The 13,868-nt window shown below is 40.2% G+C and overlaps 2 protein-coding genes across 3 annotated transcripts in view; both read left to right on the top strand.

Moving 5' to 3' along the window:
• Positions 1 to 3,335, top strand: part of LOC137655655 (FGGY carbohydrate kinase domain-containing protein) — a 73,814-nt gene extending 70,479 nt beyond the window's left edge. For both annotated transcript variants that reach the window (XM_068389592.1, XM_068389593.1), the window contains exon 13: positions 2,579 to 3,335. In XM_068389592.1, coding sequence (XP_068245693.1) covers positions 2,579 to 2,672 — 94 coding nt within the window. In that variant the 3' untranslated portion in view covers positions 2,673 to 3,335. The remainder of the gene's footprint in view (positions 1 to 2,578) is intronic.
• A 6,368-nt stretch (positions 3,336 to 9,703) lies between these two features.
• LOC137655933 (uncharacterized) lies at positions 9,704 to 12,780 on the top strand. Its single transcript, XM_068390151.1, has 3 exons — positions 9,704 to 9,714; positions 11,936 to 12,390; positions 12,647 to 12,780. The coding sequence occupies exons 1-3, from the start codon at positions 9,704 to 9,706 to the stop codon at positions 12,778 to 12,780; spliced, it is 600 nt and encodes a 199-aa protein (XP_068246252.1).
• The last annotated feature ends 1,088 nt before the right edge of the window (positions 12,781 to 13,868 follow it).

The following is a 13,868-nucleotide window of genomic DNA, read 5'->3' on the forward strand; positions in this document are numbered from 1 at the left end:
TTGATAAAGCTGTATTCTTCTTTCAAGTCATCCTCGAGACCTGGAGGATGTGCAGGAGCATTGTCCATAACCAGAAGACATTTCATTGGCAAGCTCTTTTCAATGAGGTAAGCCTTAACCTGGGGGGCAAACACTTCGTTTATCCACTCAGTAAAGAATTGTCTTGTGACCCAAGATTTAGTGTTCGAGCGCCACATAACTGGTAGTGCACTTTTACAAATATTATTTCGTTTGAACACCCGGGGGTTGTCCGAGTGGTACACTAACAAGGGTTTGATCTTGCAATCGCCACTTGCATTTGCACACAGCAACAATGTTAGCCTATCTTTCATTGGCTTGTGACCTGGCATCTTCGTCTCGTCCTTGGTAATGTACGTATTGGCTGGCATTTTCTTCCAAAATAACCCAGTCTCATCACAATTAAAGACTTGTTGTGCGATCAAATTTTGTTCATTTATGTACCGATCGAATTCCCCCACGTATTTATCGGCTGCAATTTGATCCGAACTAGCTGCCTCCCCATGCCTAGTAACACGATGAATACCTGTTCTATTACGAAACTTTTCAAACCAACCCCTGCTCGCTTTAAATGTAAATGAATCACTTTCACTGGTACTCGGACTTTTCTTCACTAATTCTTCATAGATATGCAACGCTTTTTCACAAATGAACGCTTCACTAACACTTTCCCCGGCCAACTGTTTTTCTTTAATAAATATTAAAAGCAACTTTTCCATCTCCTCAATCACTTGTGGCCTTTGCTTAGTTACCGCCGTAACTCCCGTTGCAACATTCGCCTTCTTAATCATTTCTTTATGCTTTAAAAACGTAGAAATGGTCGACTTCGCCATTCCGTATTCTACCGCTAAATCGGACACTCGTACACCATTCTCATATTTCGCTATAATTTCCTTCTTCAACTCGATCGTTGTTCGCACTGTTTTCCTCTTCTCCTTCCCCTTAACACTCATTACTTTCTTGGGACTCATTATGAAAGCTAAAAAAGCAATTAAAAGCACTGAAAATCACTAAATCACAACGAATGCTGATCGCGCGTTGTCTGAGTGACGCTCTCGAGAGAACTGATGCTTCCCGAACAAGCGAGAGTGGCCGAGATGGCGCGATCATCACAAAGCCCATGCGGTCGTCACGTGTTCGGCTGGTCGAGTACCGAATTTTTGGTCGAGCACCGCAGCAAAAATTTCTCGAAAATTTTGGTCGAACTCCGAATTGTTCGAGTATAGAGTCGTTCGACTACCGAGGTATCACTGTATACAGAAACATGTCGCACCTGCTCTTCAGAAGCTTCAGCCAATTATATTTACAAATAATGAAGATAAAATGGTCTTTAAATGATGACGTTATCCTTACTGCATCGTCTGCATGACTGAGTTTGACAGAATCGTCTTTGCGTGTTTTATTTTTATATATATATAGCGATTTTGTCACTTATGTTTCAAAATCTAGTACGTCTGGCAGAGATAAAATGCATTGGTAGAGGGTAGGCGAACGCTAACTACAATATACAAGAAGACCAGCCAGAGTTTCCAAAGTCATAGAAGTTACGATGTATGAGTGTTTCTTTACTTGCAGTTCGTATGTACATTGTGATTTTACAACACCCTCTTGAATTTATAACAAGGCCAATGTTACATAAGGTCAAAGAAAGAACAAAAAGTAAGCAGAGAGCAACAAAAAAGAACCAAGAAGATGAAAAAAAAAAAAGAGTACAAAGCTGGAACATTCTAACTAAAACTCTGGCAACAATGAGAGGCTGCTGGGAACTCATGAACCCTCACACCAAGTATATTAGTAAACTTAGGGTTTGAATACCTCGTTTAGGGAGCCTTCGTGTAGGAATAAACAATAAAAATACAAAGTAAAATTATCATAATAATGTAATTTTGAATTTTCTAAGAAAAAAACGAAAATTTATAGCAAATCTTCGGGAGCTCATAACTCAAAAGCATACTTATTAACACTTCAGTACATTTTTTCTCACTGATTTATTGTTCAATTTTAGAGAGAAAGATATCATTGAAAAGAGGAAAAAAAATCCCACAATTTTAAGTGACATAATTTTTCCTTTTACTCTTTTGTTCATGATTCTTTTGCATCCAGATGAAGAAAATTAAGAAAAAATTCATTAAAAAAAGAAAAGGGAAAATTGAAATTCTGTCACAGAGCTATTTGGATTATAAAGAAGTTTTGATGGTATGATTTTCGATACAATTGGTGTCAATAGAAGGTATTGAGAGGGCGCATCAGGTAACTAACTCCTCAATGTAGGAATAACTGTGGCATAGAAGAAGGCAGCATAACAGTAAGTGAACTACATGGAAACAATGTATAGTAGTAATTTAGGGTTAGTCGATCGCTGCCTAAGCTCACCACTCGTAAGTATTGGTCAATTGGCGAGGGTAGAGATGAGTTATCTTACCCCATGTTAAGGTTACAGTATATATTTCCATGTAATTTTAGTTAATGTTCCAAATGTATGATTGTAGCACCAGGTCCTTATTGTAATTTAGCTAACTTCATTTGATTCATAAGTTGGAATTTAATTTTTTTTTTATAGGTTTCATGATGGAAAGTATGCAGTTTTCTTCAAGATGCAGAAAAACCAATTGGAATATCAAAGCATCATGAAGCAATCTCAAACTTGTAACTAAGCTTGACAATGAGCTCACGCATTACTAAGCAACCACACAACACTGTCAAGCATTTATTTTTCCCTTTAAATGTACATGTATTCTATTTTTTTTATAATCTCTTAAACTTTCATAGTGTAGAGGTAGATGTTCACATCATGCTGCCAATCTATTGAGTTCAATTAAATCTGTGATTACAAATTTTCTAGTGTAAAGCATTTGATCTGTGAGTTCCAACTTTCAGTGAATTATTATAGTTCATTTGAGGACTTATGACATTTCTATTTTCTAAACTGAATTAAAAAAGGAAGTCCCACTGTATATGTTTTGTTTATATACTGTATTATATAACCATAGAAAGCCATTTTCAGCTTATTTCAGTATTGAAAGTTGAATGATTTATATATTTGTCATTTTGATATTTTCATGTGAACTTCAGTGAAACAAATTTGATATGTTTATCTGACCCATGCCTAAAAGTAATATAAAAAAGTAAAGAAAAAACTTTGCTTTCTGTCTTATGTTGGTTCAAGGTAGTGTCTTTTATTTACTCTAATAACATTGCCAGAACTTATGTTAGTATATCAAATGTTTACATACTATACCGTTTTATTTCAGCTTGAACAATTTGGTTTTCTTATTGTTATAGCTAATGAATATATATTTCTTTAATATTAAGATATATTTTTCAATATTAAACTTACCCGATGATCATATAGCTGTCAGCTCTGCTGCTCGACAGAAAAAACCTACGGGCGGAATACGCCAGCGATCGCTATACAGGTGGGGGTGTACATCAACAGCGCCATCTGTCAAGTAGGTACTCAAGTACTCGATGTCAACATCGAACCATTTTTCTCTCTGTCGTGCCAATGGCAAGACCTACTAAATACGCCGTCCCTAACTGGATTTGTTTTCACAACGATTTGGTGAAGTACACTATTCCAGTTTTGAGCTTTCGCTATGCAGGGGTTTTATCTTCATTTCAAAACTTGAACTCGTTTTGGATAGATTTAATTATGGTGACGAAGAGAGTATGGACTCTCTTTCACTTTTAAATGGCCGACCCTTCCCTTAGACGGAAGTGTGTTTAGGTTTTTGGTAATTTTGCTTAACAAGTTATAGATCTATTTATTTTATATCTCTCCGCCTTTATAGGCCTCTTCGATTAACTTTCCATTTATTATAAACTTATAAAAAATTAATTTTTATGTTTGTTTATATGCGACCATTCCTAATAGTAGGCAGTCCTTACTTGGAACCGAAGTTAATTATCATTGAGCCCGTCATATCGTATTTAACCTTTTAAGAATTTTATACTATTTTTAATGTTTTATGAAAGAATTTCTTTGATAGTCTCGTACTGTTTTCAAAGATGAACTAACGTTTAGTTTTTTAGTCTCCGCAGTTGTTGACGTTCAGAACGTTCAACATGCGCTCTATCGTTACGATAGAGAGAGAGTGTATCACGGTTTCACGTTGCAGTAAGAGTAAACCGATTCTAGCGTTTCGTTCATTCTTTCTTAGCTTAAATGGTTTAAATTCTAAATAAAGGAACTTTTTATTTGGGAAACCTTTCAGTTTTTTCCTTTTAGCAAATAACATGTTTTAACGATATATAATTGGGCTCTTCTCTCAGGTGCTAGTCAAGAGAGAAGAGAGAGAGAGATAGAGACGGAGGGAGAGAGGAGAGAATAAACGTTTCGTTCAAGCGGGTAACGTTGTTCTCGTTTTTTACTCTTCTCCCTAGTCGCTGTAGGGGAAGAAGGTAAAACGTTTCTAGAGTTTTATTCTTGTTCCCAGGCTTTATGCGGTGAGAGATTGTAAACGTAGTTTATTTGATCTAGTGTTTAGTCTCTTTTCCAGCCACTGAATTCGTTTTTTTACTCTTCTCCCTAGTCGCTGTAGGGGAAGAAGGTAAAACGTTTCTAGAGTTTTATTCTTGTTCCCAGGCTTTATGCGTTGAGAGATTGTAAACGTAGTTTATTTGATCTAGTGTTTAGTCTCTTTTCCAGCCACTGAATTCTTTATCTTTATTTATGTTTTTCTGTTGCATTGTAAAACTGTTTTCGCAATTACTACCTTTTAATGAAGGATAGGATTGCGTGTTTCAGGTAGAAATCAGTTAAATTTTCGATTTCAGTGAAATAAGTGCAAACAGAAAATCAAAAGTGATAAAGTGATATGCGCAAAGTGTTACAGTGTTGCGTACGAGGGTTCGTCTGTTCGTGCCAGTTGTTCACCTAGTCCGGGACCTCTTACAAGCTCCCAAGCCCAGGGGAGAAGTAATGTCGAACGACTTATGGGTTCCACAGGCCTTGATCGACGAACAGACGTTTTTCCCTCCGTGGTTTCGGGCGTATCTACACACGTTGCCGACGTGAGATCGCCCCACCCACACAAAGACGAGAGAGCCCATTTATTCCTCGTCTGCGGAAGAGGTTTCTCGAAGAAACCATGGACCAAATCTTGCAGCTTTTAAGTGCAAGTCGGTCCCTTCCGCGCAAGTCCAACGGCCTAGGTGTAGCCACTGGGTCAGTTCGGACTCGCTGCAGTCATCCGACGACTGCACACCTCCCAAGAGAGGCAAGGTGGTACCGCAACAGGCAGTAACTCCGTCTGTTGCCGCACCAGCTGTTTTAGACCCTCAGTCACAACGGACAGTAACTCCGTTTGTTGCCGTTTTTTGTAGACCCTAAGTGGTCTTTACTGCAGTCTATGCAAACTCAGTTAGCTGCGGTTATGCAGGAGTTTCGTGCGGAGGCTCCGGCTGCGGAGAGCTCCACCTCCGATGCGCAATCGACCCTGCCAGACGCATGTTAACGTTAGCCGACGTGCGGCTCCCTCCGTTAACATGCGTGAGCTACCGCATCAGCAGTGGGAAGGTGGAGTCAAGCTGCCGTGTTTTGACGCGATGCGTTAGTTTCCGCAACCCACGGCAGTCCCCACCACGCACCTCCACTCCGCTTTGGTTGTTGCCTGCTCCCACACTCCGACTGCGGAGAAGGTTGACGATGCACCCGTTTGCCTACAACCTGCCACGGTTGTGCGCCCAGCATGGCTGCCTGCTCCCACACTCTTGTTGTGAGAGCTCCTCCACCCATGCGCAGTCGACCCTGCCAGTCGCATGCTGACTCCCACAGACACACGGAGCACTCCGTTGCCGTGCGTGAGCTACCACAAGCTGCCGTGTTTTGACACGGTGTGTCAGCCTCCGCAACCCTCTGTGGTTACCGCCACTCGCCCGCAGCAGACTAGTCAGTCAGGAGTTGAGGCTTCCCCACACAGCTTTGGTTGTTGCCAGCTCACAGCATGACGTTGCCTTCTGGTCTGCTACTAATGCACCAGTGCTGTATGTCCTCACGCACCTGTTGTGGTTGACAGTTCAGTTTTTGACAGTTCACAGACTGTCAAGCAGTTACATAACGTTGCCTTCTGGTCTGCTGCTTATGCACCAGTGAGACCCTCACTGAGATAACCTAGCTTTTCTCGGACATGGTTCCTGTAGATGAGAAAGTGTTGTTCTCCCTCCTTCTGATATTCCTTTGAGGACTCTGTCATTTGGAGAGGAGCCTTAAGCTGCTTAGCCTCCTATGGACTTTAATTAAAGCATAACAAGGCTTCCAGGGATGGTAAATGGTTCCGCTTCAGTCGCTAACCCCGTCTGTTGCCACACCTGCTCCCATAGACACTAATGGGCTTTGTTGCAAGACATGCAGTCCAAGCTTGTGTCCTTGATAGAGGATTTTTTACGGAGAAGAACCTTCTAGCCAATAACCTTCCTACCGGTTGGTTGTACGCCCTGTTGACGCTGAGGTATCCTACTCACGTCCGCCAGTTGAGATGGTTCCTCCACCGGTGCGACCCAGTGTGGGTTGCCAGTCGCACGTTGACGTTAAGCGACTCTCGGAGGTGGTTGTGGACGTTCAGTGTGTCACTAGGAAGACGTTCAACAACCAGCAGAGGTGACTTGTTGTGACGCAGTGCGGCAACCTCAACAACCCGGTAGGGGGTTGACTGCACAACCCAGACAGTCTAGACAGTTTCGGGTTGACGCTGTACTTCCTCGCGTCCCCATGGTTGACAGTTCACAGACTGTGCAGCAGTACCATGATCTTGTGTCCGGCTCCGTCACGCATCCGCCAGTGCGACCGGATTCAGCGAGTCAGACGTTGCCCACTCCGTTGCCGTTTCCTCATCAGTTTCGGATGAGGAACCCTCTGATGAGGACATTGCTGAACAAGACGATCAACCCCCAGCCCTGCTATCGATCCAGAAGATGCTGAAGAAGGAACACTGCCCTGTCAGGCTGTGGATGAGTCTGGTTAGGACACTGTCATCCGTGGTTCAATTTGTGTCACTTGGAAGACTACACCTCCGTCCTCTTCTGTATCATCTAGCTTTTCACTGGAAAAGGACAAGACGCTAGAAGCGGTCTCGATCCCGGTTTCCGGAAAGATAAAGTCTGGTCTGACTTGGTGAAAGGACTTTATCAACCTTTGAAAGGGTCTTCCCCTGACTGTTCAGACTCCCAACCACGTTCTCTTCTCGGACGCATCGGAAGTAGGCTGGGGTGCGACATTAGGCGGTAGGGAATGCTCGGGATTATGGAACTCGAGTCAAAGGACAATGCATTTCGACTGCAAGAAGCTTCTGGCAGTACGTCTGACCTGGAAAAGCTTCAGGTCTCTCCTTCAAGGCAAAGCGGTGGAGGTGAACACGGTCAACTCCCTGCTTTGACGTACATCTCCAAGCAAGGAGGGACCTACTGCTCTGACATGGTACGAGTTCGCAAGTGACATCCTCTCCTGTTCAACAGGTCTAGACTTTTCACTGGTAACGAGGTTCATCCAAGGCAACTTGAATGTCATAGCAGATTGTCTCAGTAGGAAGGGACAAATAATTCCAACATATTGGACCCTCCACAAGGATGTATGCAAGAGACTTTGGGCCACCTGGGGCCTGCCAACCATAGATCTCTTCGCAACCTCGATGACCAAGAGGCTCCCAATACTTTGCTCACCTATCCCGGACCCAGCAGTAGTTCATATAGATGCCTTTCTACTAGATTGGTCTCATCTAGATCTAGATGCATTCCCTCCGTTCTAGATTGTCAACAAGGTACTGCAGAAGTTCGCCTCTCACGAAGGGACAAAGTTGACGCTAGTTGCTTCCCTCTGGCCCGCGAGAGAATAACTTACCGAGGTACTTCGATGGCTAGTAGACGTTCCCAGAACACTTCCCCTAAGGGTGGACCTGCTACGTCTGCCACGCGTAAGAAGGTACTCCAAGGCCTCCACGCTCTTCGTCTGACTGCCTTCAGAATATCGAAAGACTCTCGAGAACTAGAGGTTTTTCGAAGGAGGCAACCAGAGCGATTGCTAGAGCAAGGAGAACATCCACCCTTAGAGTCTACCAATCGTAGTGGGAAATCTTCCGAAACTGGTGCAAGTCAGTATCCGTATCCTCGACCAGTACCTCTGTAACTCAAATAGCTGACTTCCTCTTATATCTGAGGAAAGAACGATCTCTTTCAGCTCCCACTATCAAGGGTTACAGAAGCATGTTGGCATCAGTCTTCCGTCACAGAGGCTTAGATCTTTCTAACAATAAAGATCTACAGGACCTCCTTAAGTCTTTTGAGACCACGAAGGAGCGTCGTTTGGTTACACCTGGTTGGAATTTAGACGTGGTTCTAAGATTCCTTATGTCAGACAGGTTCGAACCACTTCAATCAGCCTCCCTGAAAGATCTCACCTTTAAGACTCTTTTCCTGATATGCTTAACCACAGCTAAAAGAGTCAGCGAGATTCATGCCTTCAGCAAGAACATCGGATTCTCATCCGAAACGGCTACATGTTCTACAACTTGGTTTTCTAGCCAAACACGAGCTGCCTTCTCGGCCTTGACCAATATCGTTCGATATTCCAAGCTTATCGTATGGTTGGAAATGAACTAGAAAGATTATTATGTCCTGTAAGAGCTCTTAAGTTCTTTTTTAAAAAAAACATTTACGAGGCCCGTCTGAAGCTTTATGGTGTTCAGTTAAGAATCCATCTTTGCCTATGTCAGAGAATTCTTTATCCTATTTTATCAGACTGTTAATACGAGAAGCTCATTCCCTTCTGAATGAGGAAGACCAAGCTTGGCTGAAGGTAAGGAAACACGAAGTTAGAGCTGTCACAACTTCCGTGGCCTTTAAACAAAATAGATCTCTGCAAAGTATATTCGACGCAACCTATTGGAAAAGCAAATCAGTGTTCGCGTCTTTTATCTTAAGAATGTCCAGTCTCTTTACGAGAACTGCTACACTCTGGGACCATTCGTAGCAACGAGTGCAGTAGTGGTGGGGGCTCCACCACTACAATTCCCTAATTCCAGAACCTTTTTAATCTTTCTCTTGAAATAGTTTTGGGTTGTCCGGAAGGCTAAGAAGCCTTTCGCATCCTACTTGATTTGGCGGGTGGTCAAAATCATTTCTTGAGAAGCGCCTAGATTAGAGGTTTTGATGAGGACCTTTAGTATGGGTTGCAACCCTTCATACTTCAGCTCCTAGGAGTCGCTCAGCATCCTATGAGGATCGCGAGGCTCAGTAAGGAAGACGTACTTAAAAAGGCAGAGTAATTGTTCAAGTCGTCTTCCTTACCAGGTACTTATTTATTTTATGCTTGTTATTTTGAATAACTGCTAAAATGAAATACGGAATACTTAGCTCATAATAATGTCAACATGTAATGCTGGTCTCTACCCACCCCCCTGGGTGTGAATCAGCTATATGATCATCGGGTAAGTTTAATATTGAAAAATGTTATTTTCCTTAGTAAAATAAATTTTTGAATATACTTACCCGATGATCATAAATTAAAGGACCCACCCTTCCTCCCCAATAGAGACCCAGTGGACAGAGGAGAAAATTGGTTCGATGTTGACATCGAGTACTTGAGTACCTACTTGACAGATGGCGCTGTTGATGTACACCCCCACCTGTATAGCGATCGCTGGCGTATTCCGCCCGTAGGTTTTTTCTGTCGAGCAGCAGAGCTGACAGCTATATGATCATCGGGTAAGTATATTCAAAAATTTATTTTACTAAGGAAAATAAAATTTTTCTGTTTGGTAGATGATGGTATTTATGTTCAGAGGCTAATGTATTTCATATTCATCAAGAAATGCACTTTCTGTTTTTGTAGATGCCAAGTCCATTTACTATGGTAAGGTCCCTTACCTAGACCACACAGCCTGTTGCTGATATTATTATTACAGTATATGTGGGAAGTAAATGAGGATGTAGGAAAAGTAAAAGAATAGTCAATAATCAGTAATAGGTTGTGGCTGAAAAGAGACAGCAGAGAACACTCAACGGCAGCGTCGAGTGTTCTCTGACATGGCCACACTTTTATTATTATTATTATTATTATTATTATTATTATTATTATTATTATTATTATTATTATTATTATAACCCAAGGTGCAGAAGCAGGATGCTATAAGCCCAAGGGCTCCACCAGGGAAAAATAGACCAGTGAGGAAAGGAAATAAGGAAATAAATAAAGTGCAAGAGAAGTAATGAATGAGTAAAATAAAATATTTTAAGAACAGTAACATTAAAACAGATCCATCATAATATATAAACTATAAAAAGAAACCTATGTCAGCCTGTTCTACATAAAGACATTTGCTGCAAGTTTGAACTTTTGAAGTTCCACTGATCAGGTAAAACTTCTCCTTTCCTTTGAGTAATTACTCCTATCTTTTTGCAAATGCGACTAATTTTCAAATGGGGAATTTAGTCTAGTGTGTATGTAAACCATGTGGTCATTTGTTATAGGAATTATTGAATATAGTTTACAGTACTTTATTAGATTGAAAAAGAATGTGTTTCAAACCACAATAGTGGAAGGAAATTATATCCTCTTTTGGAAAAGGAAACCCTAATTTTAAAAAATAAGGCAATTCTCAGTTACCAAAATGGATTGCTTTTGTAAAATGAACTTATCAAAAAATAATTGGAGGTTTTTTAATGAGATCCTTAAATGTTTCGATCTTTAAGTAAGGTTTCTGCAACTGGGAAAAGGTTCAAGCATGCACCCATGCAGATTTCTTCATGCTCTCAACTAATATATATATATATTATATATATATATATATATATATATATATATATATATATATATATATATATATATATATGTGTGTGTGTAAATATTTGAATGGGGTTTTAATGCCATTTCATTTTAGGTTGTGATAGCCAAGGGAAAAAATCTGTGACTCAAAATTCATGTGGCAAGATTGAACCCCACTCCAGCCCAATAGTTTTCCTAAAAGTACTTGCTAAAATAGGTTTAATATATAATTATGAATATAATGAAGTAATTGACTGTACTTAGTAGGTAGGGTACCATGGGTTGTTTCATAGTTTCATTTAGCCTACTAATATTGAAGTTGTACAGTGTTAGCCTTTTTATAGGATGGAGAATATCTTATGAATTTTTGTTACTATTGAACTTTTTTAGTATAGGTTATGTAAAAAGATTGTTACCATGAAATTACCCTATGAATTCAAAGCTGAAACGATATTAGTTTTTCAGTGCAGTCGCTCATTTCTATTTTTTTTTAAATCTATCCTAGCTAAAGGGGCAGTTGTGTTAATTATTAAAATTTTACTTATATAGCTTTGATAGTAGTGAAATTATTTTGAAAAATCACCACTTTTATGAAGTTGTTAACAATGAATTATTAATTTTTCTTGTCTTAGACATAATTAGTAGAAATTAATGATGGTCAAGAAACTTCTGTAAAAATTGAAAGTAAAGTTTAAAATATTTGGTAAACAAAGATGTTCTTATTGTTCTTATTGCTCATATGGGATATTTGACATTTTATTACCCTGAATGTGATACTGATCATTCCAATCATATTTTTATGGAGACATTTATATGTTTATACACCAATAAACTCATGTAATTCACATTTTTGTTTTTTATTTGTACCCTTGAACACTTAACTTTTAGGGATTAGGACACACTTATCCTCTCGGGACTGTGATGTGATTTAAAAAGTTCCAGGTACTCAGATGTAAAGCATTTATCAGTTTTAAATTTGTGCTGCTACAACTGAAGCTGATGATAGGTAAGAGCCTTTGGAAGAATACAGTCTCATTATCTAGATATAAAGCACTTAACTAATGAACCTCCCCTGATGTTCATATTGCTTTGTCTTCAAATTTCGTTCAATAGCGACGTTCCCCCAAAAGACTAAAACTTTATCGTTTTCTTCCCTTCAAGAGGCCACAAGCAACTTGAACCCAGTCTCCCCCCACTTGAGAGAATATACTCCAATGTCACATACTTCAGTATCAAATGCCTGTATAACCCTTACCTGTCGCCCTACTATTCACATCATCAGGACTCCTCTGGATCTAGATGCGCCTCGTCCACAACTACACTAGGGGGGAGGTACACTAGTCAGTACAGCACTTGGGGGCTTGACATCAACATCTTGGCAGAGGATGTGGATCATTGCCTTACACCCTGGCAGACTCCTGTGCCAGCAATCTCTTGTACTACGGTTGCTAAGACTGGCTTGCCTCAACTTCAACAACAACATGCATTGGAGACCATTGACAGACTCTCCTCGTCTTTCAGTATAGCCCATCACCTCTACACGGATGCCTCCTTGCAGCAGGATGGTAGTGCTAGATGTGCTTTTTTCTACCCCACTTTGGAACCCCCACCAAATGGCTGAAGAGGCCGTTGCCTCCCTAAGTCATCAAACTCCACGTATTGTGAACTACATGGACTTCTAGTTGCAGTTATTTTAATCACAAGGACCAGAAACAATTGCTTGATCATCTGTGACTCCCAACTAGTACTCCAAGCTCTCTCATCACACAAACCACAAACCAGCTTACCAACACCTGGTTACACAAATACTTAGTCAACTAGACACGGCCAACCTGAGCTCACTGGTAGTGCACTAGTGTTGCAGAAAAATAGTACGCCAATCTGCCCGCTCACCTACCAATCATCGTAGTAATGCCGAAAGAGCCAGCAGTGTATCAATACAGCACTATGACCACCTCCTTCCACACCAACATAAGTATCGAAGTAATGGACTCATGGTTCGTTGAAATAACACATCTTCGGCTGGGTTGGCGTCCAGTTTGGCAGGCGGCTGAGTAAGATGGAGTTCCTCACTTTTTCTCCTGTAATTAATGTGACACACCCAACGCCAACACCCTGGAACACTTGCCTGGAATGTAAAATTGTTAGTGACCTATTACCACAAAGACTCACAGTAGCTGATGTATGTAATCAATTGTTGACAGATAATAATTTGTTTATTGAAGTTCTCATGCTCCATCCTCACTTTGGTGGATACTGAACAATCATCACCTTTTATTAAATTGTCTGTGTTGTAATATTAACTAAAGATAGGTAGGCCTACAACATACCTACAAGATCTAATTAAAGTTTATTTTGTATTCTGTGTGAATTCTTTTTGTATAATCTTTTGATATATCGATGTGAACAATATTATTGTTACTATGTACTTAAATGTCTGTCTAAATTTTATTTTGTATTCCGTATAAATTCTTTTAAAATAACTTAATTACCATATATATGTAAAAAATAATATTGTTACCATGTCTGATGCCAATGGTTGCTATAAATTTATTAAAACAAAAATTCTCTCTCTCTCTCTCTCTCTCTCTCTCTCTCTCTCTCTCTCTCTCTCTCTCTCTCTCTCTCTCTCTCTCTCTCTCTGTTAACAAGCATTTGTCAAATTATGATTTTCCTTTTGTATTCTGCCTCTAAACAGCATCACAGACCCCAATGCTAGGCTGTAAATCTCAAATTCGTTAATTTGCGGAAGATCAAACTCTTTGAAAATGTTAGGTGACTGAGCCCATTATGACAATACAGCAATCTGAAAGGACATTTTCAATTAAAGCTTTTGACCCTAATCACCAAGCAGGCCTATTACACCTGTAACATTATCTCGACATCATGAAATGAATTTGCAATCTATGTGTCAACCAATAGTTTGTTATTAGGTTAGGTTAGGTTAAGAAATTGAGTGTTAAGGCCTGAAAATTTAACAAGTAGGCCTATTCTGCAATTAGTTTTGCTGATGCTGTTTTGATTTCTTAATAGTTTAATGATTACAGTTTCTTTATAAAGGAAACTAGGACAAAAAGTAGAAGACTATCCTCAA

This window comes from Palaemon carinicauda, chromosome 16 (genome assembly GCF_036898095.1).
Source record: "Palaemon carinicauda isolate YSFRI2023 chromosome 16, ASM3689809v2, whole genome shotgun sequence".
NCBI lineage: Eukaryota > Metazoa > Arthropoda > Malacostraca > Decapoda > Palaemonidae > Palaemon > Palaemon carinicauda.